The 19,921-nt window shown below is 32.1% G+C and overlaps 1 protein-coding gene across 1 annotated transcript in view; it reads left to right on the top strand.

Annotated features, from left to right (window-relative positions):
• Window positions 1–4,394: 4,394 nt before the first annotated feature.
• The window catches only part of LOC129742829 (uncharacterized), an 87,332-nt gene continuing 71,805 nt past the window's right edge, over window positions 4,395–19,921 (top strand). The window contains exon 1 of the mRNA XM_055734769.1: window positions 4,395–4,581. Coding sequence (XP_055590744.1) covers window positions 4,395–4,581 — 187 coding nt within the window. The remainder of the gene's footprint in view (window positions 4,582–19,921) is intronic.

The raw sequence follows: 19,921 nt of genomic DNA, 5'->3' as shown, positions 1-19,921 counted from the left end.
GAAAGTTTTCCATTTTTTCATTACCCTTCTTTAATTCGTTTCCATAAAAATTTTGTTCAATTCTTATTCCATTTAACCTTGCGAAATTCCTGTAAGTTATAAGTCAATTTACTATCCTTTATCAAAGTTTTAAAATCCAACCATCTGATAATTTCCTTTAATTTAATAAAAAGGTTAATATTTCTATTTCTTTAATGATTCCATCATCTAAATTATTTTCAAACCATGAACTTTTAATTGAACATTATACATTTTAACTCGAATACCATATTCAGTCATGCAATTTTTGGTATTGTGGAGGAGTTTCTTAAATTAAAAAAGCAGCATTGTATTTTAAATACTATTTGAATGCCTTGGTGGACACGTGCTTGTTTTCAGTTGCAGTTAGGTAGTAACAGCCGAATGATCTTTTGAAAAAACATATTTGAAACGACATTCGCACAAAATTATTTCCATAAAATTCAAATATATTTTTTTTATTTTAAGCAGCTTCCTTGCTTCGCCAATTGAATGTTGGATGCAGGAAAACGATTTTTTTAACACACGTTCTCTAGCACTTTTCTCTTTTCTTCTCTTTTTTTTCTTTAACATTTATGATCTGATATTTGTTGGTACGGGCGTTTAGTTTTCTGTCCAGAGTTATATTTCTTTAAACTCAACGTGAATCTAAAAATCGAAAATATGTTAATTCTATACATTTTTCAGTACACTTAGTAATGTTGGAGATTATAATATTACGAGTGGTTTCTTAATAACTATGAAAACACGTTTTGATTCCAAAAGCATGAACTTCCCAGACCGCTGTAAGTTGGCATTTCACGATTTTTTTACCGGAAACCTAAAAATTAACGCAGATACAAAAACGAACAGGTTTTAAATATATGAACGATAGCGTAATTCTCATTTTCTTACCCTTTTCTCAAATAAAATCCCTATGAATATGAAAAACAACTCCGAAATTTTAGAACTTTTCTTGATGTTTTCGAAAATTACTACTGGTTTTGACATTTGAGCCCTTAACATCATCATTTTGATCGAAGTGCCCTCTGAACGTCGTTTTGAACTGCAAATCGCCAATAGAACCTATGTGGTTTATCTATAGGTGCGGACAAGACTACCGTTGCACGAGTGTGAGAATCAGTTTTTTCAATGTTTTGATTGATACGTCACAAACGTTCATGTGCGTCTCGACGTTGAAGTCGCCTTGCGACGACAGTTTTCATACGTACAACATACTACCGAGCTCGAGCATCGATTGGAAGTTATAATCAGAATGTGCTCCAAGTCAAATCACATGTTCGGTTTCCTTCCTTGCAATAGCGATTAGATAATTTTCAAATGATTTTAAAAAAATTAACACATCTTGTGCTGTTTGTACATTTTAAGTCGTTCAATTACGAAATTCCGAGATACTGGCACTATACTCTAAATGAAACTATTAAACCTTTAAATTGAACCAGAATACAGTATGTAAAATCTTGATTTGAGTTTCAAATCTGACATGGAAAACCTTAAATGTGCAATTTTAAACTTGAGCTCTTAATCGAAATGTGATCATAATTTTTGCATACTGTATTGGCATCTGACTTTTTATGAATCAACTTTTTTATAAATTCTGAATTATTATTAAAATCTGAATTTTTTATAAGAAGCTTTTCATAAAAATGATAAAAAAGTTTTTGTTTTCAGTAACCGAAAAAATACCAATGATTCCGAACGGTATTCTTCAAATTCCTCAACATATTCTCCTCTGCTAGCTCATTCTTAAGGAAATTTTTGCTCATCGCAGTTGTTTGTTCCGACTTCAGGAGAGGTTTTTCTGGACAAAACTTTGGAAGCAAACGAATTCTTTTGCAGCTGAATCCGTCAAACAACTTCGAGAACCCGAAAAATGAATTTGACAACTAAAATCTTAACCGCATCGAGAATAATTTTGCATTCACAACACGACGGCGCATCTTGAAAACTTAGTAACAAGCTTTCATAGTAACGTCAATAACAAACATTCTGGGACGTTGCTACGGTTTTATTGGTGCGTTGATCGTTCGCCACCGCGACGGCGTCGTGTTACGTCACAATCGTTCATAAACAACTGTATGGATACAACGAACTAACACTAAAGTTTTTGGTTGTCCCCACCTGTAGATAAACCACATAGCTATAGAACGAGTCAAGGAGATTGAGCAAGATTTTTCTGCCGTTCATCAGTCCATAAGAATGATGGATTCCTCTTTGCAACCAACAGTTTCACACGTGAAGCTTCCTCAAATAAAACTTCAGCAGTTTGAGGGAAATGTGAATGAATGGCTTAGTTTCCGGGATCTTTACATATCGTTAATACATACAAAGGCGGACTTACCAGATATAAAGGAGTTTCACTATCTCAAGAGATGTTCAGCTGGAGAGGCTAAGAAGTTATTCGACCCTTTCGCTATTACCATTTCAAATTACTCAATCGCATGGGAATATTTAATGAAACGGTATAACGACAGTAAGCTGTTTAAACGAAGGCAAGTTAATGCACTGCTGAAACTCCTAGGTGTCTCCAAGGAATCCGTATAGAGCTGCAATCTTTGCTAGAGGCTTTCGAACGTGTCGTACAAACCCTTGATCAACTTGTGAATGCCGATGAGTACAAGGACTTGCTGTTACTGGAGATATTATGTACTAGTCTGGCCGGCAATGATCGGGATAAAATCTCGGATTTAAAGCAGTTTATTCAGAAAAGGATCTCTGTTCTCGGCTTACTACCAAGCAAGGTCTCCGAAGGACGACCCGAGTACAATGGGAAACCACTCGGAATCCGTACTAGCCACAGTGTGACCCAATTACTCAAAGGTCGATGCGTTGCCTGCTCGGATTTTCACCCACTCTTCATGTGCCAGTCTTTCAAACGGTTGTTGGTTTCGGAAAGAAATAAGCTGATTCGTAAGAACTCTCTATGCAGAAACTGCTTTCGGCGAGGACATGTGGCTTCGGAATGTTCATCTAAATACATACATATGTCACAACTGTAAGGGAAAACATTACACGTTGTTTTTTTTTCGGCCAGACGTGTTTACACCATCCACCTCAGGAGCAATAAGACAAACTTCGGACAATCCAGGCAGCGCTGCTTCAGGAATAGTGTCAGCTAACATCGCAAGACGTTCCCTTTCTTTGGTTCTTCTAGCAACAGCCGTGGTTTCGGTAGAGGACAAAACTGGTGGCAGTTATCTGGCTCTGAATGTAGTTACGAGGCTGAGCGAGCACCTATGTCAAAAACTCGAATTAAAAACTTATCGAGAATTGAAATTGGACAGGCCAACACTCGAATCAAACATCAGGTCACTGCAACCGTCAAGTCGCGGAACTGTCAGTACAAGCAACAAATTTCCTGGTTATGACAAAAGTTACCATGGATTTACCATCAACAGATATCAACATTTCAACCTGGAAGTTACCCGAAGGAATCAATCTGGCAAAATCCGACCGAGGTTTAGCATCGAAATCCAATGATCTTTTCCTTGGTATCCAACACTTCTTTGAATTTTTCCAATTTGGTCGACGAATGTCGTTAGAAAATGGGCTACCGGTCATCACTGAATCCGTGTATGGATGGATAATATCTAAAGTGACAGAAAACAAGCAACAAATATCAAAAAATATCTGCAACACTGCAAGTTCAATGGATCTTGACGAATACCTAACCCGTTTTTGGACATGCGAAGAGATGGAGTCTGTTCGCCATTATTCACCAGAAGTAGCCCTATGTGAGGAGCAGTTTGCAAGCACGGTCCGCAGAGAAGAAGACGGTCGATACACAGTTTCTTTATCAAAGGATGGAGACGCAACGTCTAGACAAATTACTTTCAGCGTTTCGAGAAGCTCGATAATAGGCTCCAACGGAATATGAATTTTCGCCAACAATATAACTTATTCGTACAAGACTATCTACAGCTTGGTCATATGCGGAAGGTGGACTTGTTTCAAGGGGACAGCAAGAAGCAGTGATATCTCCCTCATCTCCCTGTTTTCAAAGATGCTAGCACTACAACCAAGCTTGGAGTGGTGTTCGACGCATCGGCTTGAATGTCGAACGGACAATCGCTGAACGACACATAACTGGCAGGGCCGGCAATACAAGATGAACTGCGGTCAATCGTTTTACGCTGCAGAACGAAGCATTCTCTAATAGTAGCCGATGTGGAAAAGATGTTCCACCAAATAAACGTTTATGAGGAAGATATGGCACTGCAGAGCATTCTCTGGCGTTTTGACACTACAGAACCGGTAGATACGTATGAGCTAACAACCGTCACATACGGAACAAAGCCGACAACCTTTTTGGCAACGAGGACGCTTCTTCAGCTCACAAGATATGAAGGCATCAAGTACCCTTTGGCAGCGAAACTATGTCCAAACATGTCTACATGGACGACGTCTTATCTGGCACGGAGAAGGAGCATGAAGCAATTCAGTTACGGGAGCAGCTCATCGAGTTAGCTTATCAAGGAGGATTTAAACTCAGGGAGTTCGCATCGAAATCGAGAGCAGTGCTTCGTGGAATTCAGGTCGATGACTTGGCAATCGCAGAATCAGGTGAAATGGAACTTGATTCGGACCCACTATTAAGACTCTTGGTTTAGTCTGGCAACCAGCAATGGATACGTTTAAGTGTCAATTCAACATTAACACGATGGATCCCAACGAGATGCAAACGAAATGCAGGATTTTCGTATATCAATGTGGATTGATGTGGGATTGAACAAATGATCTGAACATGTCAAAACATATTCAACAATACAATACATTATATTATGCTATTAAATTAGTTTTGTAGAAAATTTGATAGAAATTGCTTGACCCTTCCTAAGCTGTTCGTTATCCGTTTCGGGGAAAATTTACCTGCAGTTTGTTTGCGTTCCACTGGCCCTATATGTTACCCGATTTTGATGATATTGATTCATTGTGTTTGTTATTTATTCCAATTACTTAACATTTCAAGATAAAGTCAGTTATCAGAACCAAGTTTTAAAAGAAAAAATCCGAAAAAAAAATATTTTTGAAATATTTATAACCGCTGACATCTTTGCAGTGTTTTTAAGTGTTTAATTGATTTTTAATATTGCCAAGAATACCTCTATCCGACGATGTATAAATATATTGGGGTTCAATGAAAATTTTGACCGCTATCTAGGATACAAAAAAATCTAACCTTAAAAAATACATCCATCCTTAGTTTCACTTGGCTGTATTTTATTTCTTAATGAATCGATTTTCTAAGCTTAAGTTTTAGTTTTTTCAGTTATTTTAATCATGATTTTCATAGAACATACTTGGTCTCTGAAAATCACAGTTATTGAGTATATTCGAATTATGATACGGATGTTTTAAATGTGCACCCCGGGTCATATTGATCCGAACAGCTTTAAAGGGTGAAAATTGTATGGGTTGTGTCATAAAATATGATAAATTTGTATGGGAACAATCCCTTCCTAAAATCGGAGGGTTCTATAACTACTTTAGAAACCATCTCTGGTCCTAAAAACGGTCATATACCACATTTCACGATGATCGGTTCTAAGTCTATAGGGAACAGACAGACAGGCAAACATTGATTTTTATGTATGGAGATTTCTAATATCTCAATTTTCTCCCCTCCCAAATTTGTTCTGCTAGATTAGTTCTCGATTTATGCGTTAAAATGTATAGGAGCTCCCCTACCCCTTTTTTATTGCTCCAGTGAGTGGAGAAGAAAGCCATATACAATCATTGAAAAACATTGTGATGCTTCACTCAAATCGGTCCAATAGTTTCCTAGTTTTTATTTAGATAAATCTTGTAAAACAGCCATAAAAAAATAAACAGATTAATTTGATACAATAATAATTACCAAACTACTGATAGTTTCTGTTACCTAAAAAATTGTCTGTAATGTCTGCTTCTGAAGTTTGATTTTAAAATAAATTTTTAATATCCTGAATCTCAAACAAGATTCCATATTCCAATTAGAAAATTTTAACGAACACTGAAAGTTTATTTCCTTTGTAGGATCAATATATCTTTAAAATAAGAGTTCTTTAATAACATAAAGGTGATTGAAATTTCAAACCATAGCTCTTTGTTTGGTTTTACATTATTCTGAAGCGTTACGTGATTTAAAAGAAATTGAAGTAACATTTTTTTTTCGAACTGAATTCTTCTTCCACTCTTAATGCTCCCCGAATGAAAAAGAAAAAATCTCTGCAATGCGAATAAAAAAATGGGAAAGTAAATTTCATTCAAATGTTCAAAATCCTTAATAAATTCCGAAAAAAAAGAAATAAAGAAAAAAAAATCGCACGGCAAATCGGCTCCGAAGCGTGACGCAAAATGGCCATCAAACTGTCGTTTTAATGTGCTATTTTTTCCTCGCCGGCCACCAGTATCCGCATATTTATGCTCCCGGAAGTGACCATTTTCTTTGTTTTATTCCCATTCAAACGTTGGGGGGCAGCGGCAAAGCGAGAACATTATTATCCCACGGGAAATTTACATTTTAGCTGAAGCGTTTCAGTTGATGTTTCGTTTTTTTTTTTCGTTTGTCCAGCTGGGGAATTTCTCGTTTGATTTGTCGTCATTCAAATATTCTTCAATTTTTCATGTTTAAAATACACTTTCTTTTAATTGATTTGTTTTTGAATATTCAACAATTCATCCTCTTTTGCATTCCTATCTCAATTTTTGTTTTTGAATTTAAAGCTTATTTTCACAACTTGTGATTTGGAAGTTTTACGCTTCGGAAGACACACTCGAAAAATTGAAAGAAAGTTCCCAGATATCCGCTAAAAAGTCGCCAACTTCCGCTAAAAACAGTCATGATATCTTCTTTTCCCAGTCGAAACTAGAACAAATCATCGAATGATAGTGTTCTACTGTGCATTTGTTGTGTCTCATTTTTTATTCCTTGAGGTTCCAGAATAAAAACTTCCGCTTTGTCGCGTCAAAGTGATGAAGATTTACGATTGTATTTTGATCATTTTTTGTTCGCTCCTGAGCTGTCACTTCTTTCCGTCTCATCTTGATCCCTTTTTTTTCCTCCATCCATAAATAGAGCGCTCGTAAAATGTCATCGCCGATCCCATTCGGCTGACATGACAGAAAACTGTCATTTTGATCCGTGGGTTCGAGGATTTAGCAATGGCCATTCCGGCGACTTCCGGCTGAAGGACGACATATTGACGTCTCGCATTCATCAGTTGTTTGTACACGAATTTTGGCCGCGGGTTTCGCGAATGTGTGCCGTGTAGTTTATGTTAGGTAATTTGAGTCGAAGTACTTGAGTTTCAGTTTTTTTGTCCGCGGTTTATGGTTAATCGTAAAATCTGTCAGCACTAGTGCCCTCGATAAAGTTGTTCAAAAAGCATTAAATCTGATAAATGAATTCAACGCGTGAAGAGAAAATTTTTAGTTGGTAAACAACAACACTCATAAAGAAAATTACAGAGGTTTTTAACGAAAAGTCAGGATAGTCGAATCAAAATACTGTTAAACTAGCTGAAAAAAATCATCAAATTTTAAGATGTTTTCAAAATTTATAAAATTGTTAATGTCGTCAGATTTCCAAATTGCCAAAATTATCTTCATTGTCAAAATTTCCAAAAATACAAAATTGTCAAATTGTCAAAATTGTCAAAATTGTCAAAATTGTCAAAATTGTCAAAATTATCAAAATTGTCAAAATTGTCAAAATTGTCAAAATTGTCAAAATTGTCAAAATTGTCAAAATTGTCAAAATTGTCAAAATTGTCAAAATTGTCAAAATTGTCAAAATTGTCAAAATTGTCAAAATTGTCAAAATTGTCAAAATTGTCAAAATTGTCAAAATTGTCAAAATTGTCAAAAATGTCAAAATTGTCAAAATTGTCAAAATTGTCAAAATTGTCAAAATTGTCAAAATTGTCAAAATTGTCAAAATTGTCAAAATTGTCAAAATTGTCAAAATTGTCAAAATTGTCAAAATTGTCAAAATTGTCAAAATTGTCAAAATTGTCAAAATTGTCAAAATTGTCAAAATTGTCAAAATTGTCAAAATTGTCAAAATTGTCAAAATTGTCAAAATTGTCAAAATTGTCAAAATTGTCAAAATTGTCAAAATTGTCAAAATTGTCAAAATTGTCAAAATTGTCAAAATTGTCAAAAATGTCAAAATTGTCAAAATTGTCAAAATTGTCAAAATTGTCAAAATTGTCAAAATTGTCAAAATTGTCAAAATTGTCAAAATTGTCAAAATTGTCAAAATTATGAAAATTGTCAAAATTGTCAAAATTATTAAAATTGTCAAATTGTCAATCAAAATTGTCAAAATTGTCAAAATTGATATTATTATAGTTGTCTTAAATATCAGATTTTCGAGAATTTTTGAAATTATCAAAATTTAAATGATTGACTGAAGTTCTTGAATCTTAATTTTTTTTAAATTACTAAGATTTTTTTTCTGAAATCTAGAGCTTTGCATTCAAACTTAGTTTATGTTTTATTGTTCCTAAATTGGATAAATATAAAAAAAGAACTCTTCGTTCTAAAGTAGAAAGGTTCATTTTCTGGAAATAATCCACAAACTCTCATCCCTTTTAATGCAGCGTTGACATAATTTATTACTTTTAACGCCCACTTCTCATATAGGCAGTCATCAGGAGCTTTTGACGGTGTGAAAGCTTAAGGCTTCCTGGTTTTTTGGAAAAGCCTCGAGAACACATTACTACAGGTGAATGAAATTGGACCCGCACCAATTCAGCGACCGTGAAAAAACAAGCTGTGATCCATGGAATCAGTTTTGCCTTTCTTTTAACCATATTCACTGTGTTAGGCTATTATTGTTTTCCAACTGTTCGCCTAAAGGTAGACAAAATAAAGGAAGCCAAATCCACTACTGCTGTTTTCCTCTTTGTTGGGAAATGGAAAAACCCTTGCACCGGACCATGAAATACCCTAGATGTTATTTTGTTTTGTCCCTTCAGCAACCCACACATGTATTTAAGGGGGCAATAGAATGTCGCCAAAGCATGGAAATAAGCCCGGCTGCCGTTTGCTGCTACTGGTCTGTCAAAGTTTGGAAAAGATCCTTTCCTGAAGCTAAATACCTTACATCTTGACCCATGTGCCCATGTGGAATTTATCCTCTTGGATCTCCTCCCCTTCCGGTGCAAATGTGATACGTGTGTGGCCAAGCGTAATTTTGACGAAGTGTTGTTGGGAAAACATTGACAGCTGGTTGTTGAGTGTTTTTGCATAATAACATGGAAGTTAAATCGTGAAAAACTATTTCTAGGTAGGTATTTATCAGTTAATCATTTGGAAATGAAAATTCGTCCAAAACTTTCCGTTTGTATTTTGTGCAATGTTCAAAAGATTTTTCCAGTTTTTTATTTATTTTAAGAAAAATAAAGAGCAAACTAACGATGATCTAACAGCCGCATCACATGGCTGCAAGTAGTACAGAAGCAAATTTACAAACTCAGGACTTTCGTCTGTTCGTGTAGGGGAAAACTTTAATTGACGCACCAGTTGGGTAAGATGGCCCATGCCGTTACTTCTGAAAAAAAAAAATATGCTGACTTATTGCTTCAAATGATATTTTTCTTCATGTTTATTGTGGCAAATAATCCAATCTATCATTTCCTTGGTGAAAAAATTACTAAAACAACTCTGATTCTTACAATCAGAAACAATAGTCGAATCTACGTAAAACTTGTAATTTTCCATGGTTAACATATAAGGTTTCAAGGTAAACCAGCCAGCGCAGTCTCATAAAACTGCAGTTTTTCGTTCATCCCCTCGTACGTACTTCCGAATGATTATAAATATTTCACTATATTTCACTACCTTCCCACATTTTTTAACTAAAAACAATCATATCAAAATTTTGACAGAATTCGCCACGTGTTTTTCGCTATAATTTTGAATTCTGTTATTTTTAGAGAAAACCCGAATATCAAAACGAAATGTCATTCTTTTTATTGGCTTACTCCCAAATTATGATTTGAATAAGATAATAATATCACATTGAGACGGGTTTGAGTAGTAGTTTTGATATGCACTACTGATCGGGCAAAGATAAAAATGGTAGTCTTGCATACATTAAAACCGTTAAAAATTTACAGATAAGTTCATGTGGTTTCTATCAAAATAAGCTATTAATCAGGTCTTAAACTTACCACCTATCTGATTTTTTTTGACCAAAACATTATTCTATTTTACGTTGAAAAGAAAAGATAAAAAACACGTCTTAAGAAGAGGTTTGGAAAAACGACTACAAGTTGACAAATATGTTAAATTGTTGCAATCGAAAAAGTACTGAAATTTATTTAGCCCATAAAATCACACAATTTTTAAAAAAAAATTCTAAACGATAAAGTAATTCGTAGAACTAAAGGATTAAAATTAAACTTCTGTGTGTTTTTCTGAAAAAAATGGGTTATTAACGGTGAACATTACATGATAGTTACAATGTTAAAAGAAAGCTATAAGAAAGTTACCCTGTCGCTTCTGAAGCGCCTATTGAAAAATTGATCACATCAATGGAAAATTTGACTCCAATTAGTTCGAGGAACATTCCCACGGAGTGGAAATTTTTTAAATTCAAGGGTTCACCGACTAAGGAAAGTTCAAATACATTATAAACTTTTATAAATTTTATAAATTTGAACTTCTCTTAGTCGGTCAATCCTTGAATTTAAAAAATTTCCACTCCATAGGAATGTTCCCCAAACTCATTGGAGTCAAATTTTCCATTGATGTGATCAATTTTTCAATAGACGCTTTCATTAGCGACAAGGTAACTTTCTTATAGCTTTCTTTTAACATTGTAACTATCATGTAATGTTCACCGTTTATAAACTTTTTTTGCATAAAAATACACAGAAGTTTTCATTTATTACTTTAGTTCTACAAATAACTTTACCGTTTAGAAACTTTTTTTTTCAAAAATAGCATAATTTTATGGGCTAAATAAATTTCAGTACCTTTTCGGTTGCAACCATTTAACACATTTGTCAACTTGTAGTCGTTTTTTCCGAACCCTTTCTTAAGACGTGTTTTTTATCTTTTATTTTCAACGTAAAATGGAATAATTTTTTGTTCAAAAAGAAAAAACCAGAATGGTGGTAAGTTGATTGATAATACTAGTTTACAATATTTTTAAAAAAATCGTGAACTTCATTAACTGACCAACATTTTTATTGTAAAATCGGGCGCTGAATCCGAAAATGAAATTCAAAAAAATCTGAGTAGAACCGATTTTGAGTTATGCTCCAAATATGAAATTTCGAAAAAATTAAAAAAGTTCTTGTACTTAGATGAAAATATCTCGGACGGGATAACAGCAATTTGAAATCCCTCTTTTGCATATTGAAGGTGAATAAGTTTTCTATGGATCATCTGAACACTGTTTTTGCGTTTGACCAACAGTTTTGTTAGTGACTTTGTGAGAAAAAAAATTATAAAAAAACGCATTTTCTTAGAGAAAATTTTGTTTCAACGAAAGTTTTAGACTCGATGGTAGCATTTAAAAAAATCTGATTTTCTTTTGCGCTTAAATGTTAATCTATATATATAAAACAGGGAGAGAGACAGACCATACAGAAATGTACGAACACGCAAAACTCTTCACTGGATCATCCGATTTGCATGCGATTTTTTTGTTGTGTTCGTCTTCACGCGAAGAATAACACAACGGAGAGATAATTTCGAAAAGGTTTTTGTGGAATTTGAAAATTAATTTTTAGTTTTATTCGTATCAAATAAAAGTCATGGCACCCAATTTCGATTTTTTTTCATTCGAATCACCCAGAGTAGGAAGGCGCCAAAAGCCCAAAAGCAATCAAGGCTTACTGATGTGCATCCATCTCTCTATAGGAAGTTTTGGCGCCCATTTTCGTTGCAAGTGTACTTTTCACGTGGCACCAGTAAAATGGATACTTGGATGTGATTTTCCCTATGGGGTTCCGCAACTACGAAGCATAGCAAAGCCTATACGAAGAATATTGACAAAATTTGTAATTTTTTGCATCAGAATCAAGGCAATTCTAAGATTTTTTTTAGATGTTTGTTCGTTCACCGTTAATTTTTTTGAAATGTATATTCTTTTAGCAACTCAAGCAATATGGCTGTAAAATTTCCAATAGACTCAAAACAACTTAATGAGATTGAATTGAAACACTTCATTATCAAATCATTTTTTATGAGTTTTGGTAACACCAATAGAAAGTCATATAACAGGTAAAAGATCACCTTAATATATTCTTTGTTGATTTTATCCAGTTAGTTTGAGAATTGAAGGTTATTAATTTTGTGATTCCAAGTAAATTGAATCATTATCATAAAAACGGATTGCAGGATCAGGAAACATTGGAAAATCCACACTACTTTTCATACTCAGTGGTTAATCGGAACTTTAGAAAATTTTAGCTATATAGGACTTTATCTTGTAATTAGATCCAACTCTCAGTTTCAAAACTCAGAAAAATGGATCGTAATCAATAATATCATCAAGTACTAAAAACTTGAAAGAATATAAAAATTAAATTTTAAGTAAAAAGCATGCCACCTAAAATTTCGAACATTTAAGTATAGAGATAAAATCTGAACCAATACACAAAAATACAAAAAAAGTTTCCTACCAGATATCAGATCTAAAAAAACAATCTGTCTAGCATAAGTAAATTAAAGAATATAAACACTTAAATTCGACCAAAAAAAATAAAATCAAGATTAACGAAAATCCAGCTTTTAAATTATCGTTTTAATATAACTGAAAATCCAGATTCATAAAGCCAAATTTAGAATATTGATTCAAATCAACAATAAAATTCTGAATTAAATTTAACTGTCTGGATTACAGTTTCTTATCTTACGATCATAAACTATAAATTTAAGTAATTAGTGAATTATTTGAATTTTTATTCCAAATACTCAAAATAGATTTACTTTCATTCAGGGTTTGCCTGTTAAGAGAAAAATAATCGAAATACAAGAAAGTTTAAATTTTTTTTCTAAATTCTATAATTCTTAGTGCAATTTGCCAATCGCTAACTGAAAATTGAAAAAAAAGATAATAATGACACAAATTTCGAAGACATTTTAAAACATTATATTGATTAGAAAAGTGTTGTGATGAAATGAAATGAATAGTAACTTTTTCTGAATTGTTAAATATTTGTCAAACTGAGCTCTGTTAATTCACAATAAGATTCAATTTGTGTATTTACCTAGTGCAAAGTCCGAAAAAAAAAACATTTGAAATAATTAAAAAAAATCTAAATTAATTTTATATTCATTATTCTTTATATGTTCCGGGTCCATTTTTTATTTTTTCTATTCCGACGACCATGTTTAAAGAAAACTGTAATGTTTTTAAATACAAAGGTTAACACAAATCGAAAATACAACTCTATTTATGACGACTCCAGCAAAAAAGATCTATTTTCTGTTGAAATCAATCTTCAACATTTTTAAAATTCTTTATCAGATAGAGGTTTTTGAATAGGAATGATGACTAAACTATATTGAAACTTTATAGATTAAGCGTTCTTAAGTTACCGGAACTGATCATTAGCAGAACTTTATTATATGCTACCTCAACAAGAAAATAAGTTCGCTAAACAAAAGTTAGCGAACTTATTAGAGCAAATCATATGAGCGTTTTTGTGTCACGAACTGCAGGTTTTGAATATAAATTAATGTATGATATTTTCCATTCCATAAGCGGTTTTTTGAATGAACTTAAAATAATGAAATTTGAATAACGAACCATAATTTTTGTTTTTTTTTGCTGATACAAAGGTATCCCTCTAGCTTTTATACACTTAAAAGGAAGGCTGACTAAGAAACAGTGCTAAAATATAAAAAATACTCAAAAATTACAGGCTTAACAAAGTTTGCCGGGTCAGCTAGTTTAAAATAAAGATTTCAAGTGATTATTTATCAAAATCGGTTGAAAATTGAAGAAGTTATGGCTACTTTACCAGAACTGAAATTTTTGTAGTTTTTAATAATTTAACGAACCGCAGTACACTTATCATAGTATAGGAAGAATGAAACATGATAAGTCTCACTCGCTCCAAGTCAAAATTAAAATTGATTGAATATTGATAATAGCTAATTTTGATAGAAAACACATGAACCAAGGATTTCTGACGCGACTAAAGGGATAATTTTACTAGAAATATCTCCATTCACAGTTTTCCTATGTTTTTAAGCATTTTTTAGATGTAGTCTTTGACAAATCATTGTCAAACAGTTGCCATCATTGCTACGGATTCTTAGATTCACATGTTATAAAACATTCTGCGCAAAAAGCAAGTTGAAAAAATGATTTATTTTTGTTTTCTGCTGATTCCAGAAAAACCAATTTTAAACCGAAAGTGGATTTATGAGGATCAATAAAATTTAATTTTGGTTTTTCCATAAAGTAACAAATTAAAAATGAGCATATAAATGAGATATATGTTAATAATAGGTATATTTTTCCGTAAAAGTGTATATTTGTAGTAAATTGTGGAACAGGATTTTAAAAGACGAATAATAAACTTTGAAACGAAGGGATTTTTTTTTCTTGTGATAACCTTTAAATAAATTTTAATTCTTATTTTTTTTTATTGATTTGAAAAGTCCTGATTTTAACAAAAAGAGGCCTAAAACTCCATTAAATTCCTTAATGAAAAAAACAATCAAACTTATTAAGAGAATGCATTTTAATTTGAAAATCACACAAGTAGTAATAATGTCTTCAACACAAAAACTCTAGTTCACATATCCTGAAATATACAATACTTTCATGTTTGTCTCACAATTCTACTTTGAATTATAATTCATCAAAATGCCAAAAATTAAAAAAGAGGAAAGGAACATATGTTTCAATTACTATTTTGAAAGATTTTTGCATCATGAGTTCCATTATTACGCCAGGTTTTATCTACCATTTCAAGATTTGGTGCAATGGCTCGTATTATTTAAAAAAAAATGAGTAATTTTCTACTCAATTCCAGTTGATAAACTAATAAACTTTAATAAGAACTAAATTTTAATTATAAATCTATTCATCATCCTTTATTTCATGAAGCGTCCAGATTTTGCCTTGGATTTCTAATATCAGTGATTAAATGCTTTAGAAAAAGGTTGCCAGATTATTTCCTGATCGTATCCTGCGGGCTGGACAAATTCGAGCAGTTTTAAAGTTTTCTTTACATCTTAAAAACCGGACAAGAGTCCGTCAAATTTGGGAAAAAAAATTCAAAATTATTATATAATCAAATCACGACTGCTGATTTAAATTATATTTTTGGCTATCATAAAATCATACATGTTTTTTTACAAAACTTGTTCAAAAATTTTCATTTTCGGTCACAAAAATAAAAAAAATTAAAGTTACTCGTTTTGAGTTTTTTTGCTCATTTTGCAAACATAGTGAAAAAATTCGGAGAAAATCCAAAAAAAATCCTGGCCGGGCTACTTTATCCAGGTAAGTTCGGATAAAACCGGACAATCTTACAAGCTTAATTTAGGAAAAAAAAATAATTCGACAATCTTTAGAAAATTCAATTGAAAACTATTTAACAATTTCTCACGTCACAAAAAAGCGTTTTAAGTCTTTGATAAAAGAGAATTTAATTTATTCAACGACTATGTAGAAGACTGCGAAATGTGTTGTTTTCAATAATATCTAAAATTCATTTAAGTATAAAAATTCTCTGAAATTTGGTCAAATTCCTGTATTTCCGTAGAACTGTTTGAAAAAAATTAAAAGAAAATTTATGTAACTTTTTCTCAGAAGTCAAAATTACTCGCTGTCATCGAGAAAATAAGTCATTAAATGGAAACCTTTATTTTCAATGGCTATGTAACAATTTAAAGTTTAAAAAAAAATCTCAAATTTTTCGACACTCCCAAACAAGTTCAAATCAGCGCTTGAATTTTTTGCAACAATGTGATTCTTGTTGCCACATGCTATTAGAAATTGATCCTCTTCTAAGAAACTTCGTTCCGGACATCATTGAAATCGGATGAAAAATATTAAAGTTTCAAGCATTTAAAAAAAACTTTAATTTTTTAATAAAAAATGCCTATTTTCGAGAAACTTATAGAGTCCGGCTGAGTTCGTACATTTTATTAATGGATTCATTTATCAAAGTTATTAGCTTTCAGACGATGTAGGCGCACGAAACATTAATTTCATGAGATGAATTGCAAACTGAGGTGATTTCACCTAGAAAAAGTCAATAAATGAATGATAAATCACAACAACAGAAATAACACAATAGTGATTGAATATATGTAAACAAACTAATGTTTCGTTTTTACATCATTAAAAATCTGATAACTTGAATGATTGAATCTAATGATAAAAAATACTCTTGCAATAATAATTGGGGCATTGAATTGATTTAAATTCTTTTTGTTTTTATAATGTTCAACAAAGTTTGGTGTTTTAGCAATTTGAACATTTTTTATCAATACATTGATTTTCTGAAACTTATTAAAAAAAATTCAACCTTCTAGTGCCAAACCCCGCCTTAAGACGGGGTATACTAAAATCGCCATGAAACCAAAGCCATTCATTATTTTTATTTACTTTTTTCGCAGAATCTTTCTAAATATGGTAAGCTAACAAACCATACTAATGCAAATGGTTTGACAAGTTGTTGTCAAAAGCAACAGCTAAGAGAAGTTTAAAAATATGAGAAAACTAAAAATTTACCTATTTTTCGAAAAATGATCTACTTTTTAGCCTCAGAAATCCTTGGTCAATGAGTTTTACGATACAAAAAATTATAAACAGTAAGGTTAAAGAGTTAGCGCCATTCTGGATTGATTTTTTCAGAAGAAAAATTCCTAAGTTAGGTAGGAGATATGAAATATGAACTCCGCTTAAAGGTGGGGTTGGAAAAGTTTGACAACAATTCGAAAAATATGTACAATATTTACTTTTAGTATAAGTTGAAATATCTCAGTTATTTATGGAAAAATTTCTACAAAAACTTCTTAAAAATAGGGTACATATATTTCAAAATTTAGGAAAAATTGGTTCAAGTTTATAGAAACAACAATCGAAAAAGCTCTGAAAGTGAATTTCTTCAGCTCCTGTGGTTATATGCAATTGTCAAAATTTCTGTCTAATCTTAAAATTTTTTCGTAGAATAAACCTTGTCTGTAATCATAAAACTAGGCTTTTGTGAATTTTTCAGCAAAAAAAAAATTGGGTTCTTTAGGATTAACAATAATTGAAAAATTCTCATTTTATTTTAAAAATTGCTTATAACTTTTTTTTTTCATTCGATTTCTGTGATGACCTCGACAATTTTTTTAATTGCACGCTCAACATCTCTAAAATGAATTAGGTGTAAACACAAAGTATTTTTAAACATATTTTTACCTTCTTTGTGAATCAATCATTTATTTTGAAATAGAATATGGAAGGTCTTGTTGCGTAAATAAATTCTCTCAAAGACATCAAGTTTCTATCGTTTACCGTTTAGCCGCTATTAATTCAATAGCTTTTCGCCGGGAACAACGTTCAACTTTTCTCAAACGGATTCCATTCATTCAAAATCAGGATGACTGAATTTGCATCGAAGCTCCCAGTCATGTCCTCGAAGTGACTGTGACCGAAGGCCAAAACAAATGGGAAGATGAACGTAAGAAAATTGTAAACGCTGTCAGTCAGAGAGAGCTTTTTGAGTGAGAGAGGCAATGAAGGAAACGAATACGGAAGACTCTGAATGGAGAGAAATTTCACATTCGCGCAATGCTGTCGATAGTTTTAAGCTCTGATTATATGATCAAAAATTTTTTCTCAAATACCTATACATACGTTTTCGAATGTTTAGATCCAAAAATAGAATCATTAAAGTTTCTTTGTGACAACCTGGCACTTATATGAAACTCCGGAAAAAGATAATTGAAAAGTTTCTTCAAATTTTCTTCTTTACAACAAAAGGTGTATTTTTTTAATTTATAAAATGACATTTATAATGAAAGATTACTCAATAAGCACATAAGTAATTTTTTAACTTCCTGACCTGGTAAACAAAATGAGAAAATCACCTTTTTATTAACATTTTCACACAAGGGAAATTATAGATTCGCAGACTGAAGTTGCATCAAAGAATATCGAAATATTAATATTATCTCTTACTTTGAAATTTTTCAAAATACCTCAAATTTACTCCAATGTGATCAAATTGGAGGAAAGGGGGAACCCTTCCTCCTAAATTTAACTGAGTCGATTTGGGCTCATTGAACAATTGAAAAATCCCTGGGTCCTAAAAGCTTCGATTTGGTTCAAAACTCATCTATGATTTTAGGCAAAATTTTCAAGTAACGTTCACAAGAGTTAATTTAAACTTTTAGGTTTGTACGGGAAAATTTATTATTTTGTTCTGAAAAATGTTTCTTCTGAGGAAACGAGCCTGCTATTGGTTTTTGTTCCTATTTTTAAATTGTTTTAAAGAAATTTTTCGCTTGAGTTCCGCAATTTCAATGATAATTTTGGAAATTCATAATTGTTAAACCGTGTTCAAAAATTTCTTTTTAAAACACCATTCTCTTTTTAAAAAATGTTGTAATCGAAGCAATAAACTTTGTTTTGTTAAAAAAAAAAAAAAATAATTTAAACCTTACACTCACAAGATCGAAAATAATCGGTCCTCAAAACTAAAACAGCTGTGACTTGTCATTTCCTAAGCCGAATTTTACCAACTAAATTTTGTGAGTTTTTTAGAGTGTTAAGTTAGAATTCGACGCCCTTTTTCTCTATTTTTTCATTTCATTTCAGAAGTTGGTGCGACGTAATGAAGTGTAGAGAGTACTTTCTTTTGAAAAAAAAAAACAACTCAATTTTGCCTTCATATGGTTGAAAGTTTGAATTCATCACGAGAACATTTGTGATTTTGTATTCAGTCAAACTTCTGAATTTCTAAATTCTTCACTCTCTATCATAGAATTTTCCAGAGATGATAAATTTGAAAAAAAAATCAATCAAGTAAAAAATTTTAACAGATTTTTTGACGGTCTAATTTTCAGAATTTTCAGTCATCTTTTAAATAAATTAGTTTTTTGGTCTTCCGAAAAGTTTAAAAGACAAGAGTAAAATTGTAACATACCCAAAAAAAATATTGAACAAATAAGTTAGTCTGTCATTACTCGAAGAATTGGTCACGATGTTTTAGAAATTAAAAAGTTCATTGATATTCATCAATAGTTTCAATATTTGTAAAATTCGATAAAAAATAAATCTCGCACGAGCATTCATTCCATCGTTTGTAACTAAATAGTAAACAAACAGTTTTATTACAAAAAAATTCAAACACTGACTTAAACTAGTCGCAATTTTTCCATTTAGAATATTTGTAGTCTGGACAACTTATTTTCTATTTTAAACACAAATTTTAAAGTTGTTTTGATAACTTTTGCAGCATTTTTCTGTAAATTCCTAAGAAGTTCATACGATGTCATCAAAGCTCAAGCGAGAAATAATCTTTTGGATTGGTACGATGTATACAAAATTCATTCAATTTTTCTCGTTGCAAATCATATTTATCAGTATATACCAGCAAGACTATAAATTTCTAAACTTAAGGATTATGCCTATTTTCTCCAACCTTTCCCAAATGCGACTCTAATAAATATGGGAAGAATACTTCAAAATTAATAATCCGTTCCTAACTGGCATTCGGCTCAACTCAAGTAGACGTGAGCAAAACGCTGCTGCCTGAGCCAACGAAGATTGAGACTCTTTAGAAATGCAAAATAAGGTCCCTTTCGAGGCAAAGTTAATCTTATCATCCCTCGAACATTGCAACGCAGATGATAAGAAATGTTTTTTTATTTGCCTCGACTCAACTTGTCTATCGTCCCATGAATGTCCGAAAAAGAAAACCCATCATCCACCGACGAAAGTCAA

This window comes from Uranotaenia lowii, chromosome 2 (genome assembly GCF_029784155.1).
Source record: "Uranotaenia lowii strain MFRU-FL chromosome 2, ASM2978415v1, whole genome shotgun sequence".
In the NCBI taxonomy this organism is placed as follows: domain Eukaryota; kingdom Metazoa; phylum Arthropoda; class Insecta; order Diptera; family Culicidae; genus Uranotaenia; species Uranotaenia lowii.
Note: the sequence above shows the minus strand (reverse complement) of the source record. Positions and strands in the feature narration are given on the sequence as shown.